Source organism: Choloepus didactylus, chromosome 4 (genome assembly GCF_015220235.1).
Source record: "Choloepus didactylus isolate mChoDid1 chromosome 4, mChoDid1.pri, whole genome shotgun sequence".
Classification (NCBI taxonomy): Eukaryota; Metazoa; Chordata; class Mammalia; order Pilosa; family Megalonychidae; genus Choloepus; species Choloepus didactylus.
This window is the reverse complement of record NC_051310.1, coordinates 73,187,186-73,202,403: the sequence shown is the minus strand read 5'-3', so window position 1 is coordinate 73,202,403 and position 15,218 is coordinate 73,187,186. Positions and strand designations below refer to the sequence as shown.

Below are 15,218 nucleotides of genomic sequence, written 5' to 3'. Positions count from 1 at the left end.
GGCTCAGGAATCTGCCTTGCATGTTCCACGGGCCAAACTTTGAAAGACTTTCCCTGCTGGCCACGGATACCAGCTTGTGTTCCTTTAATCAGGTAGAAATTGGGAAGGATTTGGTGCCTGGAAGTCATAAATTTCAGCCCATACATTCTTGTCTCTCTCCTGCTGTCCAGAAAAACATCAACTGAATGATGGTCTCTCACCACCGGTGCCTTTTGGCAAAAGTACAAGGGGGAATTTGGTTTTAACTGTTTGAATGCTTCTCCCTGGTATTACCTAGTTAGTACTTCTAATATTTCCCAGGGATTCATTAATCCTAGGCAACTTTAGTGACGCATAACAGGATTCCTTATACATTTTGTTATCAACAGGCAAGATGTGTGATTCATGCAACGTGGTTTCTTTGATTAGTTTTAGTTAACGGTACATGGTATGTGTTCCATTTTGTAGACTTCTGGATGGTGCCTGTAAAGACTATTATTATGAACGAGTTAAGTGTTTTGTACCAACTGATACAAATAATAAACACAAGAAGATGTCATGCATTACTGAGGTTTGGGATCTGTGGTGGTTAGCATCTGGGTTTGAAGGTTATAGTTCCTTCTGACCTTCCAGTGGACATTGTCACACACGTTTTGTCTTGGCTTTGTCCAACCTTACCTCATTTACTTATGAAAAGTTGACTTCAGACTGAGGGCAAGACAAAGAAATGAGCCTTCATAGTTCAAAGACCAAGTCGAGGACCATGGCAAAATCATATTGCTCATTTCTCTCCTTCCTTCAATAACTAAATTTAATTTTCTATATTTCCCTTCAGTTCATCCATTTAATACATCTTTCTGGTCATAATGACTGTATTTTTTAGTCACCATAAATGTTTCCATGAGTTTTTCCTAATCATCACTTTAATGGTGACATAATACTCCACTGAGAATTTATGTTCTAATTTGCCATTGCTTGATATTTGGTAAAGTTTTTCATTTTTTTAACTTTTTATTTTGAAACAATTATGAATTCAAAGGGAGCTGAAATCCTTCCCAATTTCCTTCAATAGTGACATCTTGCATAACTACAGTACGATGTCAAAACCAGGAAATTGGCATTGGTATTATACATAGAACTTATTCTAATTGTGTGAGTTTTACATGTGTGCATTTGCATAACTCTGTGTATGTGTGTGTGTAATTCTATGTGATAACGTTTATTGCATGTATAAATTTGTATTACTACCACGACAAGGAACATACAGAACTGTTTCATCACCACAAACATCTCCCTTATGCCCCTCCTTTATGGCTGTAAATGTCCTCTCAGCCCTCCCTAAACCCTGGCAACCACTAATCTGTTCTCAGTCTCTATAATTTTGTCATTTCAAAAATGGAAGTGGAATCATACGGTATGTAACCTTTTGAAATGGACGGAATAGTATTTCAAGGTTTGGATGTACTAGTTTGTTTAGCCATTCATCTATTGAAGAACATTTGGGTGTTTCTTGGCTACTACAAATAAAGCTCCTATGAAAATTCTTTTATAGGTTTTAATGTGAACATAAGTTTTCATTTCTCTGGAAAAAATACCCAAGAGTAAAATTCCTGGGTTGTTTAATAAGCATATGTTTAGTATTATAAGAAACTACCATACTTTTACCCAGAGTGACTGTATCATTTTATCTTCCCACCAGAAATGTTAAAAATGATCAATTTCTCTGCATCCCCACAAACATTTGATGTTATCACTATTTTTTTTATTTTGGCCATTCTGAAGTGATATCAGATATTTCATTGTTGTTTTAATTTATATTTCCCAAATGGCTAATGATGTTAAATATCTTTTCATTGTGCTTATTGGACACTGATGTATCATCTTTGATGAAATACCTGTTCATGTTTTGCCCATTTTCTAATTGGATTGGTTTTTTTGTTTCTTTGCTGTTGAGTTTTAAGAGTTCTTCGTATATTTTACACACTAGTACATTGTTGAACGTGTGTTTTGAAAACATTTTCTCTCCTTCTGTAGCTTCTCTTTTCATTCTTTTATCAGGATCTTTCACAGAGCAAGTTTGTTGTTTTGTTTTTTTAAAATTTGATGAAGTACAGTTTATCAAATTTTGCTTTTGTGGTGTCAAGTCTAAGAACTATTTGCATAGACCTAAGTCCAGAATATTTTCTCCTATCTTTTCTTCTAAAACTTTTATAGACTTGTATTTTACATTTAAGTCTGTGATTCATCTTGAGTTAATTGTTTTTAATGATTACATAAGTTGTGAGGTTTAGGTTGAAGTTAATATTTTTGCCTACAAATGTCCAATTGCTCCAGATTCATTTGTTGAAAGGCTAAATTCCTCTGTTAAAATGATCTGGGTCTACTTTGGGGTTCTCTATTCAGTTCCATAGATCTATTCCATTCCTCCCTCTCCTAATATCATACTGGCTTGACTACTGTAGTTATATAATAAGGCTCCGACTTTATTCTTATTTTTCAAATTATTTCAGCTACTCTAATTCCTTTACATCAGCATTTCAGAATGAGCTTGTCTATGTCTACAAAAAACCTTGCTGAAATTTTGATAGGAATTTTCTTAAACCTACACATCATTTTGGGGAGACCTGACATCTTTTCTTTTTGATTCTTCCAATCCACTTATTTAAATCTTCTATGGTTTCTTTTATCAGCAGTCTATAATTTTCAGCATGCATGTCCTGTCCATGTTTTGCTAGATTTGTATTTAAGTAATTAATTTTGGGGTGATTGTAAAAGGTATTGTATTTTTAATTTCCATTTCCACATGTTCACTTCTAGTATAGATAGATACAATTGATTTTAACACTGATTTTGTATCCTGTGATACTCCTGAATTATTTATTAGTCATAGGAGTTTTTTGGTAGAGTCCTTGGGATTTTCTGTCTTGACAGTCATGTCATGTGCAGACAGGGCAGTTTATTTATTTCTGATCTCTATTCCTTTTATTTCCTTTTCTTACCTGACTAGAACTTCCAGTATAATGTTGAATAAGAGAGTCAAAAGTGGAAATCCTTGCTTTGTCCCTGCTTTAGGGGGAAAACATTTAGTCTTTCACTGTTACATATGATGTTAACTGTAGGTGTTTTGTGGATGTTCTTTATCAAGTTGAAACGTTACCCACTATTCCAGTTTTCTGAGTGTTTTCGTCATGGGTAAGTGCTGAATATTTTCAGAGGCTTTTTCTGAATCAATTGATAGAATCATATGCTTTCTATCCTTTAGTCTGTAAATGTGGAAGATTATTGTTATCGATTGAATTGTGTTCTGAAGAGACATGTTCAAGTTGAAGATCAAATCCCAGCTCCCCACATGGCTTTCTGTGACTCATCCCAGCCAGGAGTGGTGGGGGGGTCTCCCTACAGCCCATCTAGGATGGAAGTTTGGGGTCCTCATTCAATATTTACTAGTAGGGTTGGGGGTGGAGCTGTGGTTTGTTTTTTCCACACCTCTTTGGTGTTTAGCTGGGTAGGGGTGTTGTCCAAAAGTTTTCTGTCTGCCAGGCTGCCTCTCTCCTGGCCCTGTGACTAGAGAAATCAGGCTTTTCTTGGGCTTTCTTTTTGTCCGTACCTGTTACTATTCACAGGTTGCCAGCTTCTCCAGCACCCAGTTTGAGAGAAAAAGAAAACCCAGGAAACTCACCGTAGTATTTTTCCTTGGGTCTTGATTTCACTAACTGGTCTTTCTTCCTTTCTCCACTTTTCAAAGTCTTCTTTATGCTTATTTATATCCGTTGTCCTTGTTTTTTATTGTATTTAACAGGAGGAATAAGGAAAAGTATGTCATTTCTATTTTTCTATGACCGAAAGTCTGAGCCTAATTTTTATTACCTCAGAAATTGTACCAGTATGTTTGTGACTGTAATTGTTTTACTCAAATAGTTTTCCAGGGAAAACATGGGATTATACCAAATTGGTTTACTCATAAAAAAAATTTGGTCCTGGATGATATGTTCCACAAACTAAACCATGTTAAATTTCTTATGATTCATTGTTAACCTTTCTGCTTTGGTTTTTGGTGGATCTATTTAGTATAATTTAGTGGAATTCTTGAGGTTGGCTTCTTGAGGACAGAAAGAATGTTTTTGTCCTATCATTTTTTTAATTTACGCTGTCACACTAAGTGTTATTTTTCTCAAAGCATATGCTTAGTTTATTTAGACTGTAATCAGATTAATGTTGATTAATTTCTTTAACTATACTCAACTAAAGGGAAAAGTTGCCTTTAAAGTGTCATTAGTTTGGTCACTTTTTAGGTAGTTACTGACAAGCTTCAGGGCATGGGCTTTGAACCCCAATTAAGTTGGAGGATTTCAAGGTTGCCCAAGTGATGGGTCAGCGTCTTCACATGGGGACATGGACGGGGTGCATAAGTCCCAGAGGACATTTGCCTTTTTATTTTCAAGGCTCATTTACTCATGCACACGCATGTCCATATATTAGGGGCAGTCTTCATTTTCGTAGTAGCCCTACTGCCAGTGGTGATTAGCTTTCTCTATTTTCTTTGTGTCACAGATTTAGAGCCAAAAGTTGCATAATGGACCACATACTTTAGGAATGGAAATAATTTTTTATTTTATGAACCTCTTCACATCAATTTGTATAGGCTACCTAAAAACCCTGAATTGGAAGGAATGAGGAGGCTACCAGTGGGGTTCAGGGGGATAGTGTGCAGCTCTCTCCTTGGACCTCAAACCATTCCTGCAGAGTTGAATGAACTGAGCTGGATCACAAAACTGTTTACCCTCCAAGGCACGATGGAAAGCTCTGTTTTCCTCTGCTTGACCCCATAGAAGGTGGTGCATGGGAGCTGAGAAAGTGGGAGCCCTTGAAATGGTACACTCAGTGAAAAAGTTGGACTAGAAAAAAAAAAAAAAAAACTCTTCAGCACAGCAAGCTGAATATGAAGATTGACTCTTTTAGTCTGTGCTAGGAGACGGAAAATGTCCCCCCTGAGAATTCATTACAATGGGCATGCCCACTTGGTTTTCATTTTATACAACCAGCATTACCCAGGAGACTCTAGCTCAATAGACAGTTGCACAAAAAGGGGTTTAGTTCTGTGCTGCCCTGGAAGTGGAGGGCAGAAACGAGCAGAGGGCATGCTGGAGAGAAGAGCCTCCAAGCTGGCTCACCAGATTCCCACTGAAAACTGCAACATCCACCTGGGCTTACAGAGATGGAAGATGCATTCCAGTGTGTCCAGTCAGTAAGATTCAACATGCCATGTGCAGGGTCTTTGGGTGATGAGTGTTCTGCTGCCTGGCAGGAAGTGCTAACACATGTCCATGCACAATGTGTCCCCGCGCGAGGGCTCTGCAGCTGCGAGAGGAAAACCACCAGGTTCTGCTCCTTTCTCCTGAGTCCCTCTTTCCCTTTCTCTCCTTCCACATACCCACCATCGTTAATGCATTTGTGTCTTTTAAGCGCTTGCTCTGGGTAGGCTGTCATTAGATTTTACATACAATGCTACAGGTGAAGACTATTAGAAATGAATCAGGGATGAGGCAGCTCAGTTTTGAAAAAAAGCTGCAAGATAGAAGCTCATAACTAAAATTACAAAACTTATTTTAAAAACCAACTCATGAGCAAACATCAGCGAAGGGCAAATTTGGACCTCTAAACACTTATGGTGGAGAAACTAGTAAATAATTCTAATGTAATTAAAGTAATGTCGGAATTGAAAACATCAGGGAAGAGCAAGCACCCTTTAAAAAGCACCTTTGAAAAATCCAAGTAAAATTAACAGAGATGAGATATATTGTCTTTGAAATGATAAAACTCAATGGAAGGGTTAGAGTCAGGGGAAGGAATGGAGTCAATTTCCTGGATGAATCATGGAAAGCTGAATAGATGGAAAATATGCAAAAATGGCCTACAACAGTAGTCATAATATAGAACACAAATTATAGTGCTTCTGTGTGACAGGTGCTGTTCCAAATGAGCTATAGAGCACTTAATTAAGTTGGATTTTAAATCTGGGTCCGGGTGGTCAGGAATGGCACAATGGGAAACTGGGGCCATCATGCATGAGAAAAGATAATCTGTTACTGCCAGGTCCCAGAAAGAGAGAGGGGTGGCTTGAGGGCTTGATGTGAAGTGTGATCGAAAGGGGTGGCTCAACTAGTGGGTGGGAGCACACAGGGAGGGCATTGGGACCTGTGGGTTTATGCCTTTATTGAGGTCTAGTGGTAGAAAGGAACTGAGCGTCCGAGGGCAGTGAGGATGGTGAGCTTATCATTTGGGACCACCTCTGGATTTGGGGTGATGGGTGTGGGCGGGGTGGGTGGTGGGCACAGATGCGGGTTTGGGCTCTGGGGGAGTTTATGTGCCAGGGCTGGAGAGCTGCTTATTAACCCAGGCCAAAGGTCAGGATGTATGTATATGTGTGTGTATGTATGTATAAACAATCTTTTAGGTACTGTACTATTATTACTCAAATTTTGCAGGCAAGGTAGCTGCAGCAGGGAGTGTCTGAGTCACACAGGTGGGACCATGCTCCTTTCGTCACTACACGGAGGATAGATTCCTCTCAAACATAGGACAGGTTGTGTCACATATGTTTGCTAGTAATTGTAGGAGGAAATAATTAGAGAAAATGCAGGAGAAGTGCAAGAAATTAAAAGATCAATTTGAGAAAAAGGTAAAATTGCGATTTGCATACAGATACAAAAATGAACATGTGGCAGAGAATCTGTTTTACACATATGATATGAGGGAATCAGACATGTTATTACTGGTGCAAGGGAAAAGACGAAACCGTACAAAATTGTGATGGGGTAAAAAAATGATGAGCTGTCTTGTAAATGGAGACAAAACTTGTTTATCCACAGGGGGCCGGAAGAAAATTAAATCACTACCACACAGCACAGAATTTACACATCTGTCAGTTACTTAAGAATTGCAAAATAGCTTGAAGACAATAAACAGGGCTAGAAGAGGGTAACTCTCAAGAGTCTGTATAGAGAATACAGGGCTTTCCATTGAAACACATTTTTTTCCCCTGCGAAAGCTGTGTTCCAAACGAATGGCTGAGAATTTAATAAAATTGATGGAGAGCATCAGGTGATGCGACAAATTTTAGGAGTGAGATACAACAAGAAATGAAACCCTAGACATACTGTGCTAAAAGCTCCAAAATATCCAAAGCCCAAGGAGATCCTAGAAACCATTGAAAGAGATAGATGACTAAAAAAGGATGACAATTAGACTACAGACCATTTAAAGGCAACAATAGAAGCCAGAATAAAAATAAAATATCCAATTTATACACACAGATATAAAGATACAGGTATAGACATAGTTATACCCTTGTTCCACTAAAAAGTAAATATCTGGAGAACTGAATATCCAAATTTGGAATAAAAAACCAACTTATGTGTGTTTATTTAGCTGAGAGAGAGAGTGCCTTAAATGGTTATATTAGAAAAGATTTAAGATTGTGAGTTAATTACCAATCTCAAGAAGTTAGAAAATATACAGCATTAAATCCAAAGGAAATAAAAGGAAGGAAAAATAAAGATAAGAGTAGAAGTGTATTCAATAAGAAAAATAAAATAGAGACGATCAATAAAGGAGAAGTAGGTTTAAAAAGAACTAATAAAATGAACACACCTCAGGGAGTAATTATCAAGAAGATAAAGCTCAAACAAACATTTATTAGATAAAAGAGGGATTTATAACTACAGACAGATTTTTAAATAGTGAGAAAATTATGGACCACTTTATGCCAATAAATGTGGAAATTTAGATAGAATTGAACGTTTTCTAGAAACATATAAGGTGGCTGTAGACAAAATAGACAAATTTAAACAAACTAAATTTATAAGTTTTAAAAATGAAATTCTAAAAGGTGGGTTTACAGGCAAGTTCACCCAGCATACAACCACACTTACGAACATGCATGTACAAATCTTAACTAAAATACTAGCAAATCAAATTTAGCAATAATTTAAAAACAAATTCTAAAAAATTTAGGTTTTTATTAGGAGTGCAAGTTTTGTTTAACTCTAGAAAACTCCATTAATATAATTGATCTTATTAACAGAGTAAAGGAGAAAAACATGTCTATCTTAGAATTTGGAGATAAACCAATTTATGGCATTTGATGCCCATTTGTGATTAGAAATTCTTCACAAACTAGAAATAGAAGAAAGCTCTCTTAGCCTGACATAGGGTCTTCACAAAATCTCACTTAATGATGACAGATTGGAAGTTTCCTAATATGTAGGAACAACAAAAAAAGGATATATGTTGTCATCACTTTTCAAAAATATTTTAATGATGGTACCAGTTTAAAAAGTAAGATAAATAAATGAATAAAATATTTAAAGATGAGGAAGTAATAAACTAAACTGTCATCATTTATAGACTATGGAATTTTTTTAAACATAGTAAACCATAGAAACTACGTAGACAAACTCTGTTGGGCACAAGATCATTATTAAAATATCCATTGTGTTTCTATATTCTCGCAACAGACCATTAGAAAATATAATTTAGCAAATTTTCTTTCTAATATCCAAAAATATTAAAAAATACCAATAAGTAAATTAAATATATGTATTATACATATACTATATATAAAACGTGTGAATTAGATCATGTTTATGCATGGGAAAACTCAGCATCATAAAGACATCAAATTTTACCAAACTTCTGTAAATTTAATTTGATGAGATTTCAACCAAAGTCTCGATAGGGTCTTCCTGGGACTGAACAAGTGGATCCTAAAATGATGAACAAATGGTCAAGAACAGCTCAGACGATTTTAGAGAAAAATGAAAAAATAATGGTGTGATGAGTAAGATGATACTGTCCTGGGTAAGGGAGAGACATACAGTTCAAGGAGCAAGCCCGGAAACTCAATACATGTTGTGATAACATTGCCACTGGTAAACTGGTAGATAAAGAAAGGATTTTTTAATGGATTCTTCTAGAAGTCACCTGCTGATTTACTAGACATCTGCTTTGGGATCTCTAAGAAGATACAAGTGATCATGAAAATTTGGTTTTGCTCAAGATTTTTTGGTCATGGATTGTGACGGGCCATGTTTTATTTTGAATGAAATACAGAACTAAATCAAAATATCCATGCTGGGCTTCTTTCTCTTTGATTCAGCAAAATCCCTCTATTCTGTGCAGACTTTTGTTCCCTCTCAGATCTGGGCAGACCTTACTTACATCAGCGTTGTCTTAATGTTATGTTGTGATGAAATGGGCAGTTCTTGTCTTTCTTAAGAGTTTTAAATTAAATGGCACCTTAGATCTGCTGTCTTCATCCTTTACTTTTTGTTTGAGCTTGATGTCATTTTCATCTATTCCCTGTTCCTCTTCTCATCTCTCAGGGATGATTTGAGCTCAGCTGGGAATTGGACAGGTTTCACATGAAACCTTATTAATTAGAGTTATCATGGGCACACACGGTGTCCTCTTTGCAGCAGCACTGAATTATTTTTAATTTTTACTATTTTTTTTAGTAATTCCTCCTCCTTAGTTGGACAGCTTCTCATTCTGGTGACCTGCTGAAGCCTGGGCCACCCAAGGTGCTGACAGCTGGGCCTTTGGGTCAGACGACTCTCCATCTTTGTGGGTGGACAATCATTCTCCCCTTTCCCGGCTTAGTGTTCACTCCCACCCCTGTACTCAGCTTTAGGGCTCAGCTCTACAGAGCCAGCAGAGGTTGGGAACCCCGGGCTCCTGTCCCAGGAGCCCTCCCCAAGGATGGGACCAGGCATTGTGTGGGGGTGGGGAGGAGAGGTCTACACCTACAATAGAAGGGTACACTTGTGCCCTGTGGGCTCTCCCTCCCCGTGTCACCACTGATGTCTGAAAGCACAATGTGTAATCCAATAAACATTGGGTATCTGGGCCCACACCACCCTCGGTCTGTGCCCGAGCCTCACTTTCTAGACTTACTGCCTGGACAACATGTCACTCATTTCATGGGCAGACAGATCAGACCTTCCTGAAGCTTCCCTCACTCCTGTATATCTCCAGGTTTGTGTATGGACCACGCCCTCCGCCACAAATGCACCCACCCTTCACGCCCACCTGCAGGAGTTTTGCCCATTCTTAGAGCCTGCCGGTAGGCCCCTCTTCGAATGCCCAGTTAAGGACCTGTGGCCTGCGTCCTGAACTTGGGGGTTAAATAATTGTCCTCTCCATGGTCTTCAGTGTAAAGGTCTTGACCCTTCTCACTGCTGGTGGTGAGGCTGGGCTCACAGCTCCCCCCGCACCAAGAACCAGCTCTGATGTCCTGGAGACCAGCAGGAATCCCTGACTGGAGAGATTCGGAAGCAGTGAGAGAAAGGCAGTTCTCAAAGGGAGCCAAGGGACCATGCACTGGAGTTATTAGGATCTCTGAGGATATGCTTTACTTTCTGGTAGTCAAGGAAAAATATGTAGCTGACCTTTTATGAAGCTGCCTAATTCAGAAGATCCAAATGCACACAAAAGCAGACAGAAGAGTGAAATGAACCTCCATGGGCCCATCCCAGTTTTAATAGCTATCTATTTGGGGTGCTGAGGTCGTTGCTGGGTGGCAGGCATTGGGCACTTACTGTATACGTTGTGCTAATACTTTGCCACTAAGGTTCCCAGAATGTTTTTAGCCACTCACGGTTTGGGGCAGGGAGTGGGGGTGGGGATCCTGCTTCAGAAATCTGTCTTCAAACTTGGTTTTTAGCAGTTATCTTTTTTCAACCAATCTTTTCTCTGACCCAATAAAGCAGATAAAGAGCTATTTTCTTAGCAGAAATTTATTACAAGAGTTTATGTAAATATAATTAACTTGTAAAATCGATTTGACTGTCAGAGAAATAAACCTGCCAAAATGAACACACAGATTTTTAATTTTGATAGTAGTTGTGTTACAGTGCCATTTATTTCAACATTTGGTTTTGGTTGAAAAATATCACCCAGGTAGGCGGTTGCTAATGGTAACAGTTTTTTATTTTGTTTTGACCCATTTGCTTGTGGCCTCAAGAGTCTCTTCAGATAAATTGATCCAAATGCTTCAAAGAAGAGCTCCAGGAATTTTTTTTATTTTCAGAGTTGAATCACTGATCTAACTGATGTTCACAATCTCTAGTATAAATGTAAAAGTCAGAGAAGAAGAAACCCAAACTTAAGCAAAACGATGTATCATATATATGCATAAAAGCATGCCCACAGCTGTGGCTGCTACTGATGACACTGCAGCCTAGTGTAGGTTGACTGTAGTGTAATCATAGGCCCAAATCTGAGTTTTTAAAATAGCAGTGCAAATCTGCTGTAATCCTAACTGGTGATTCATTTACCAGAGGTTCAAAGTCATGCACATTCATGGCACGATAACGTTTAGTTTAATTTGCACCCGAAAAGGAGTTCATCTAGGCACCATAAATTTCTACATTGGTGGTTTTTTAAGAGTTAAAATTTTGTAAACAGACATTTGAGTGTATTTTGGCTTTTATTACCATTTTAAAATACAAGGAAAAAGAAATATTGGGATTAAACCTTTGCAGAAACCCTGCGTCTCCTCCACAGGCTGTCTCAGAGTTCCACAGAGCCTAGTTTGAAAGGCAGAGTAATATCTGAGTGAGTTTGTGGAGACAAGGGAAGGTCTCTTTTTTACCTATTTTGTTTATTAGAGTCACTGTTTATAAAGTGATTCAGTAAGAGAAACAGATATAGACTACAGTTGAGCAAAGAATATTTACATCTTATTCCTACATCCCTCTCTCTCTTTCCCTCTGTGTGTTTGGAAGTGACGGAGTGCCTGTGTCCCTTTTCATCTCAAAATGCTACCCTTTTATGACAGCTCAGTGTCCCTCCCTGCCTCCTAGCTTCACCACATTTTTGTTTGTTTCCTATGCAAGTCATGACTTTCTTGGACAGTTTCTTCCTAGAGATTCTGGTTGCCTTTCTTTACATTACAAGATTTTTTTTTTTTTTTTACGTTTCTTGTTCTAGTTTGGAACTACTTTTTTCTAGGTCTCCTGGCCAGTTCAAGATGAGAATTCCTTTTACTGATGTCCACATTTAGTCCAGTAATTTGTTTATTCTTTATCAGTTTTACTCTCAGTTTTTTTGATCACATATTCAAGTTCATGCCCAAGAAAGTAACCGAACATGGGAAACAAACTCTCTGAGGCCTTACATGCTTGAAAATGCCTTTCTTTGCCTTTACTCTTTTGTGATTTCTTCCAGCTCAAGGGAATTTCTGTTATTTCTCTGGTGATTTTCTCCCTCCCACTTTCCTTATTATCTCTTGAAAGAGCTTCCATTACTTAAGTGATTTTTCCTGGCTTGGTTTTCTGTGGTGTTCACCATTTCTGTCCTACATTTCATCTCCGTGTCCTGGGACATATCATTGATTCCTAAGAGCCAAGCCTCCTACCAATGTTCACACATCTATTTCATAAATCATTTTAATTTACATATTCCTCTTTCCTAATTGCATCATCCTCTTGTATTTTTCTGAGGATATTAGACAGCACTGTTTTTAGAGGTAAATTTTTATTCCTTGCATTGCCTGTTTATTTTTGGATCCACGTGTGTGTGTGTGTCTCCTTGATTGGGTCTCCTATGCTACAAGCTGTACTCAAATATCTTGTGATTCAGAGTTCCCATTTAGAGGAAATCTGTGGGAGTGACAGGGACTCTAGTTTAGGGTGAGCGGACCCCTGGGTGACCCTGCCCCTAGGAATCCCTAGTTGCCAGGCGTTAGGCCCCATTTGAGAAGATAGAACCAGAGCTGTGAAACATGCGGCTGAATTCCCTGCCTCATGGGGCTGACAGGCTTGTTTTTCTTTCCACTCTTTATCTCCTACAAATCTATTAAAACTCCTCATCTGCTGATGTCTTCCTAAATACTTTTTTGATTTGCTCATTTTTGTTAAGAGCTTTTATTTAAGTACATATGAAAGAAGGCATGGTTCTTACGAATTTGGGGGTGAGGGGGGTGAGGGGTGGTGGAGGTTAGAAATCGGCCCCTTCCAAGCTGTGCTTTGAGAAAATCTCCCAGACGAGCTTCAAAGGTACAAAGTGGGGCCCTGCTGGAACCTGAGCTGATCCCACAGAAATGATGGACTTGAAGGGCTCCGGGAAATCCACTGCCTGGTACCGGTAGCTCATGAAATCCTTTTACTGTTTCTAGTGCAGATGAGCGATTTGATGCCACGTTTCACACCAACGTTCTAGTGAATTCTACCGGGCATTGTCAGTACCTCCCTCCAGGTAAGAGCCATTTCTTCTTGTCCTTCTAAATTTAGAAAATGTAAGCGAGTTCAGGGTGTCAGTCCCACAGTGCTCAAATGAACAGTGACGTAGCGCCAAGCTGTTTCCCTCTGTTTGCACTCATTTCTTCAGTGCTGCTTTCCTCTCCCCTGAGCTTCCACATCTTTCCTGAATTTGAAAATACCATCTTCCTCCTTGTTCTGGTTTGCTAAAGCTGCCATTTTGCAAAACACCAGAGATGGATCGGCTTTTATAAAGGGGGTTTATTTGGTTACACAGTCACAGTCTTAAGGCCATAAAGTATCTAAGGTAACGCATCAACAATCGGGTACCTTCACTGGAGGATGGCCAGTGGTGTCCAGAAAACCTCTGACAGCTGGGAAGGCACATGGCCAGTGTCTGCTCCAAGTTCTGGTTTCACAATGTCTGTCTCCCAGGATGTTCCTCTCTAGGCATCTGCTTGCTCCTAGGTTGTGTTCTCCAAAATGTCTCTGTACGCTGCAGCTTCTCTGCATCTGGACCTGTGTGGCTCTTTTTAAAGTACTCCAGTGATCCAATAAAGACCCCCCCTGAATGGGTGGGGCAGCACCTCCACAGAGAATCCAGTGAAAGGTTTCTCCCACAGCTGATAGTCTTATCCCCATGGAAACACTGAACCGATCGGTTCCAACCTCATCAACACTACTACCTCTGCCTCCACAAGATTGCATCAAAGAACATGGCATTTTTGGGGACATAATACATCCCAACTGGCACAATCCAAGTGACTTATCCCTGAAATTTCTCTCTTCCCTTTCTCAATCCATTCCACTGTTAACCCGTTCCCCAGGATGGATTCTTTTTTCACCAGCTGACCATGGCAGTCAGATCCACAGTTCTGGAGCCCTGGGCTCCTCTACAGCATGGGACTTGGGGTTTATGGCCTCAAGGCACATTTGGGGTGTGTTTCCATGTGAATATTAACAGATTGTTTTTTTTCATCTTTTGGATGATTTTTTAGATATTCTTTTCCAGGATGATCTCCCCCACTGTGCCTCACCTGTTTTCAGAAGGAGGCCTGGTGAACTCTTTGGTTTGTTTACTTTCCTGCTCCTGGGCAATCTACAGCCACCCCCTACACACACACACACACACACACACACACACACACACACGCGCCACCCCCTACACACACACACACACACACACACGCGCGCGCGCGCGCCACCCCCTACACACACACACACACACACACACACACACACGCCACCCCCTACACACACACACACACACACACACACACACCCATATCTGATGTATAAACCCTCCCTGGCTGTCCAGCCCTGTCTCCAGGCTGCTGCCTTCGTATTCATCTCACAACACACTGCAAAGCTGGCTTTGCCTTCTGAGCTTTTGTTTGCATGATCTCCCTGCCTTAGCAAATGATATGCATCCCCGGACAGAATCTGTTTATTTGCCTTAGGCGCCACTACTTCACAACCCTGTGCCTGGCCCAGGGTGGCTGCTCAGGAACCCCTCCCAGTAAATGAATGAATGAGATATCAAATCAGTCAAAGGTAGATACGAACCAATAATGTTTTAATAGAGTGAAGAACCCTGGCCTCCCAGGTTTTCTACATCAGAGTGTCTCCTTTTGGGCACTTCTTCAGGCATGCATTTCCTCCTAACATCTGCAACTTTGCAAACTGGAGCATTAGGGTGAGAGTTCTATCACATGCATGTTCTTTTTCACCCAGACCTATAAGCTGCAGCTTCTAGTAGGAGGGCTATTTTGGGAAATGACATCCAACAGTCATCAATGTAAAGGAGTAAGGTGCTGCAGGTTGTTTTGAGGGCTGAGGCTCTCTGGAGAGTCCAAGAGCTCTGTTCCTGATTCTCAAGCTGCCTGTGTTCAGCGACCCCTGTGGTGCTCCAATCCATGTTCTCGGCCCCAAAGCCCCTGGAGCCCTTCTCTGGAACCTCTGCAAGGTCAGGACTGGATA

At 39.8% G+C, this 15,218-nt stretch overlaps 1 protein-coding gene across 1 annotated transcript in view; it reads left to right on the top strand.

Moving 5' to 3' along the window:
* The window catches only part of CHRNA7 (cholinergic receptor nicotinic alpha 7 subunit), a 100,243-nt gene that overhangs the window by 72,673 nt on the left and 12,352 nt on the right, over window positions 1–15,218 (top strand). The window contains 1 exon segment of the mRNA XM_037835321.1: window positions 13,157–13,236. Within this exon segment, the coding sequence (XP_037691249.1) occupies window positions 13,157–13,236 (80 nt within the window).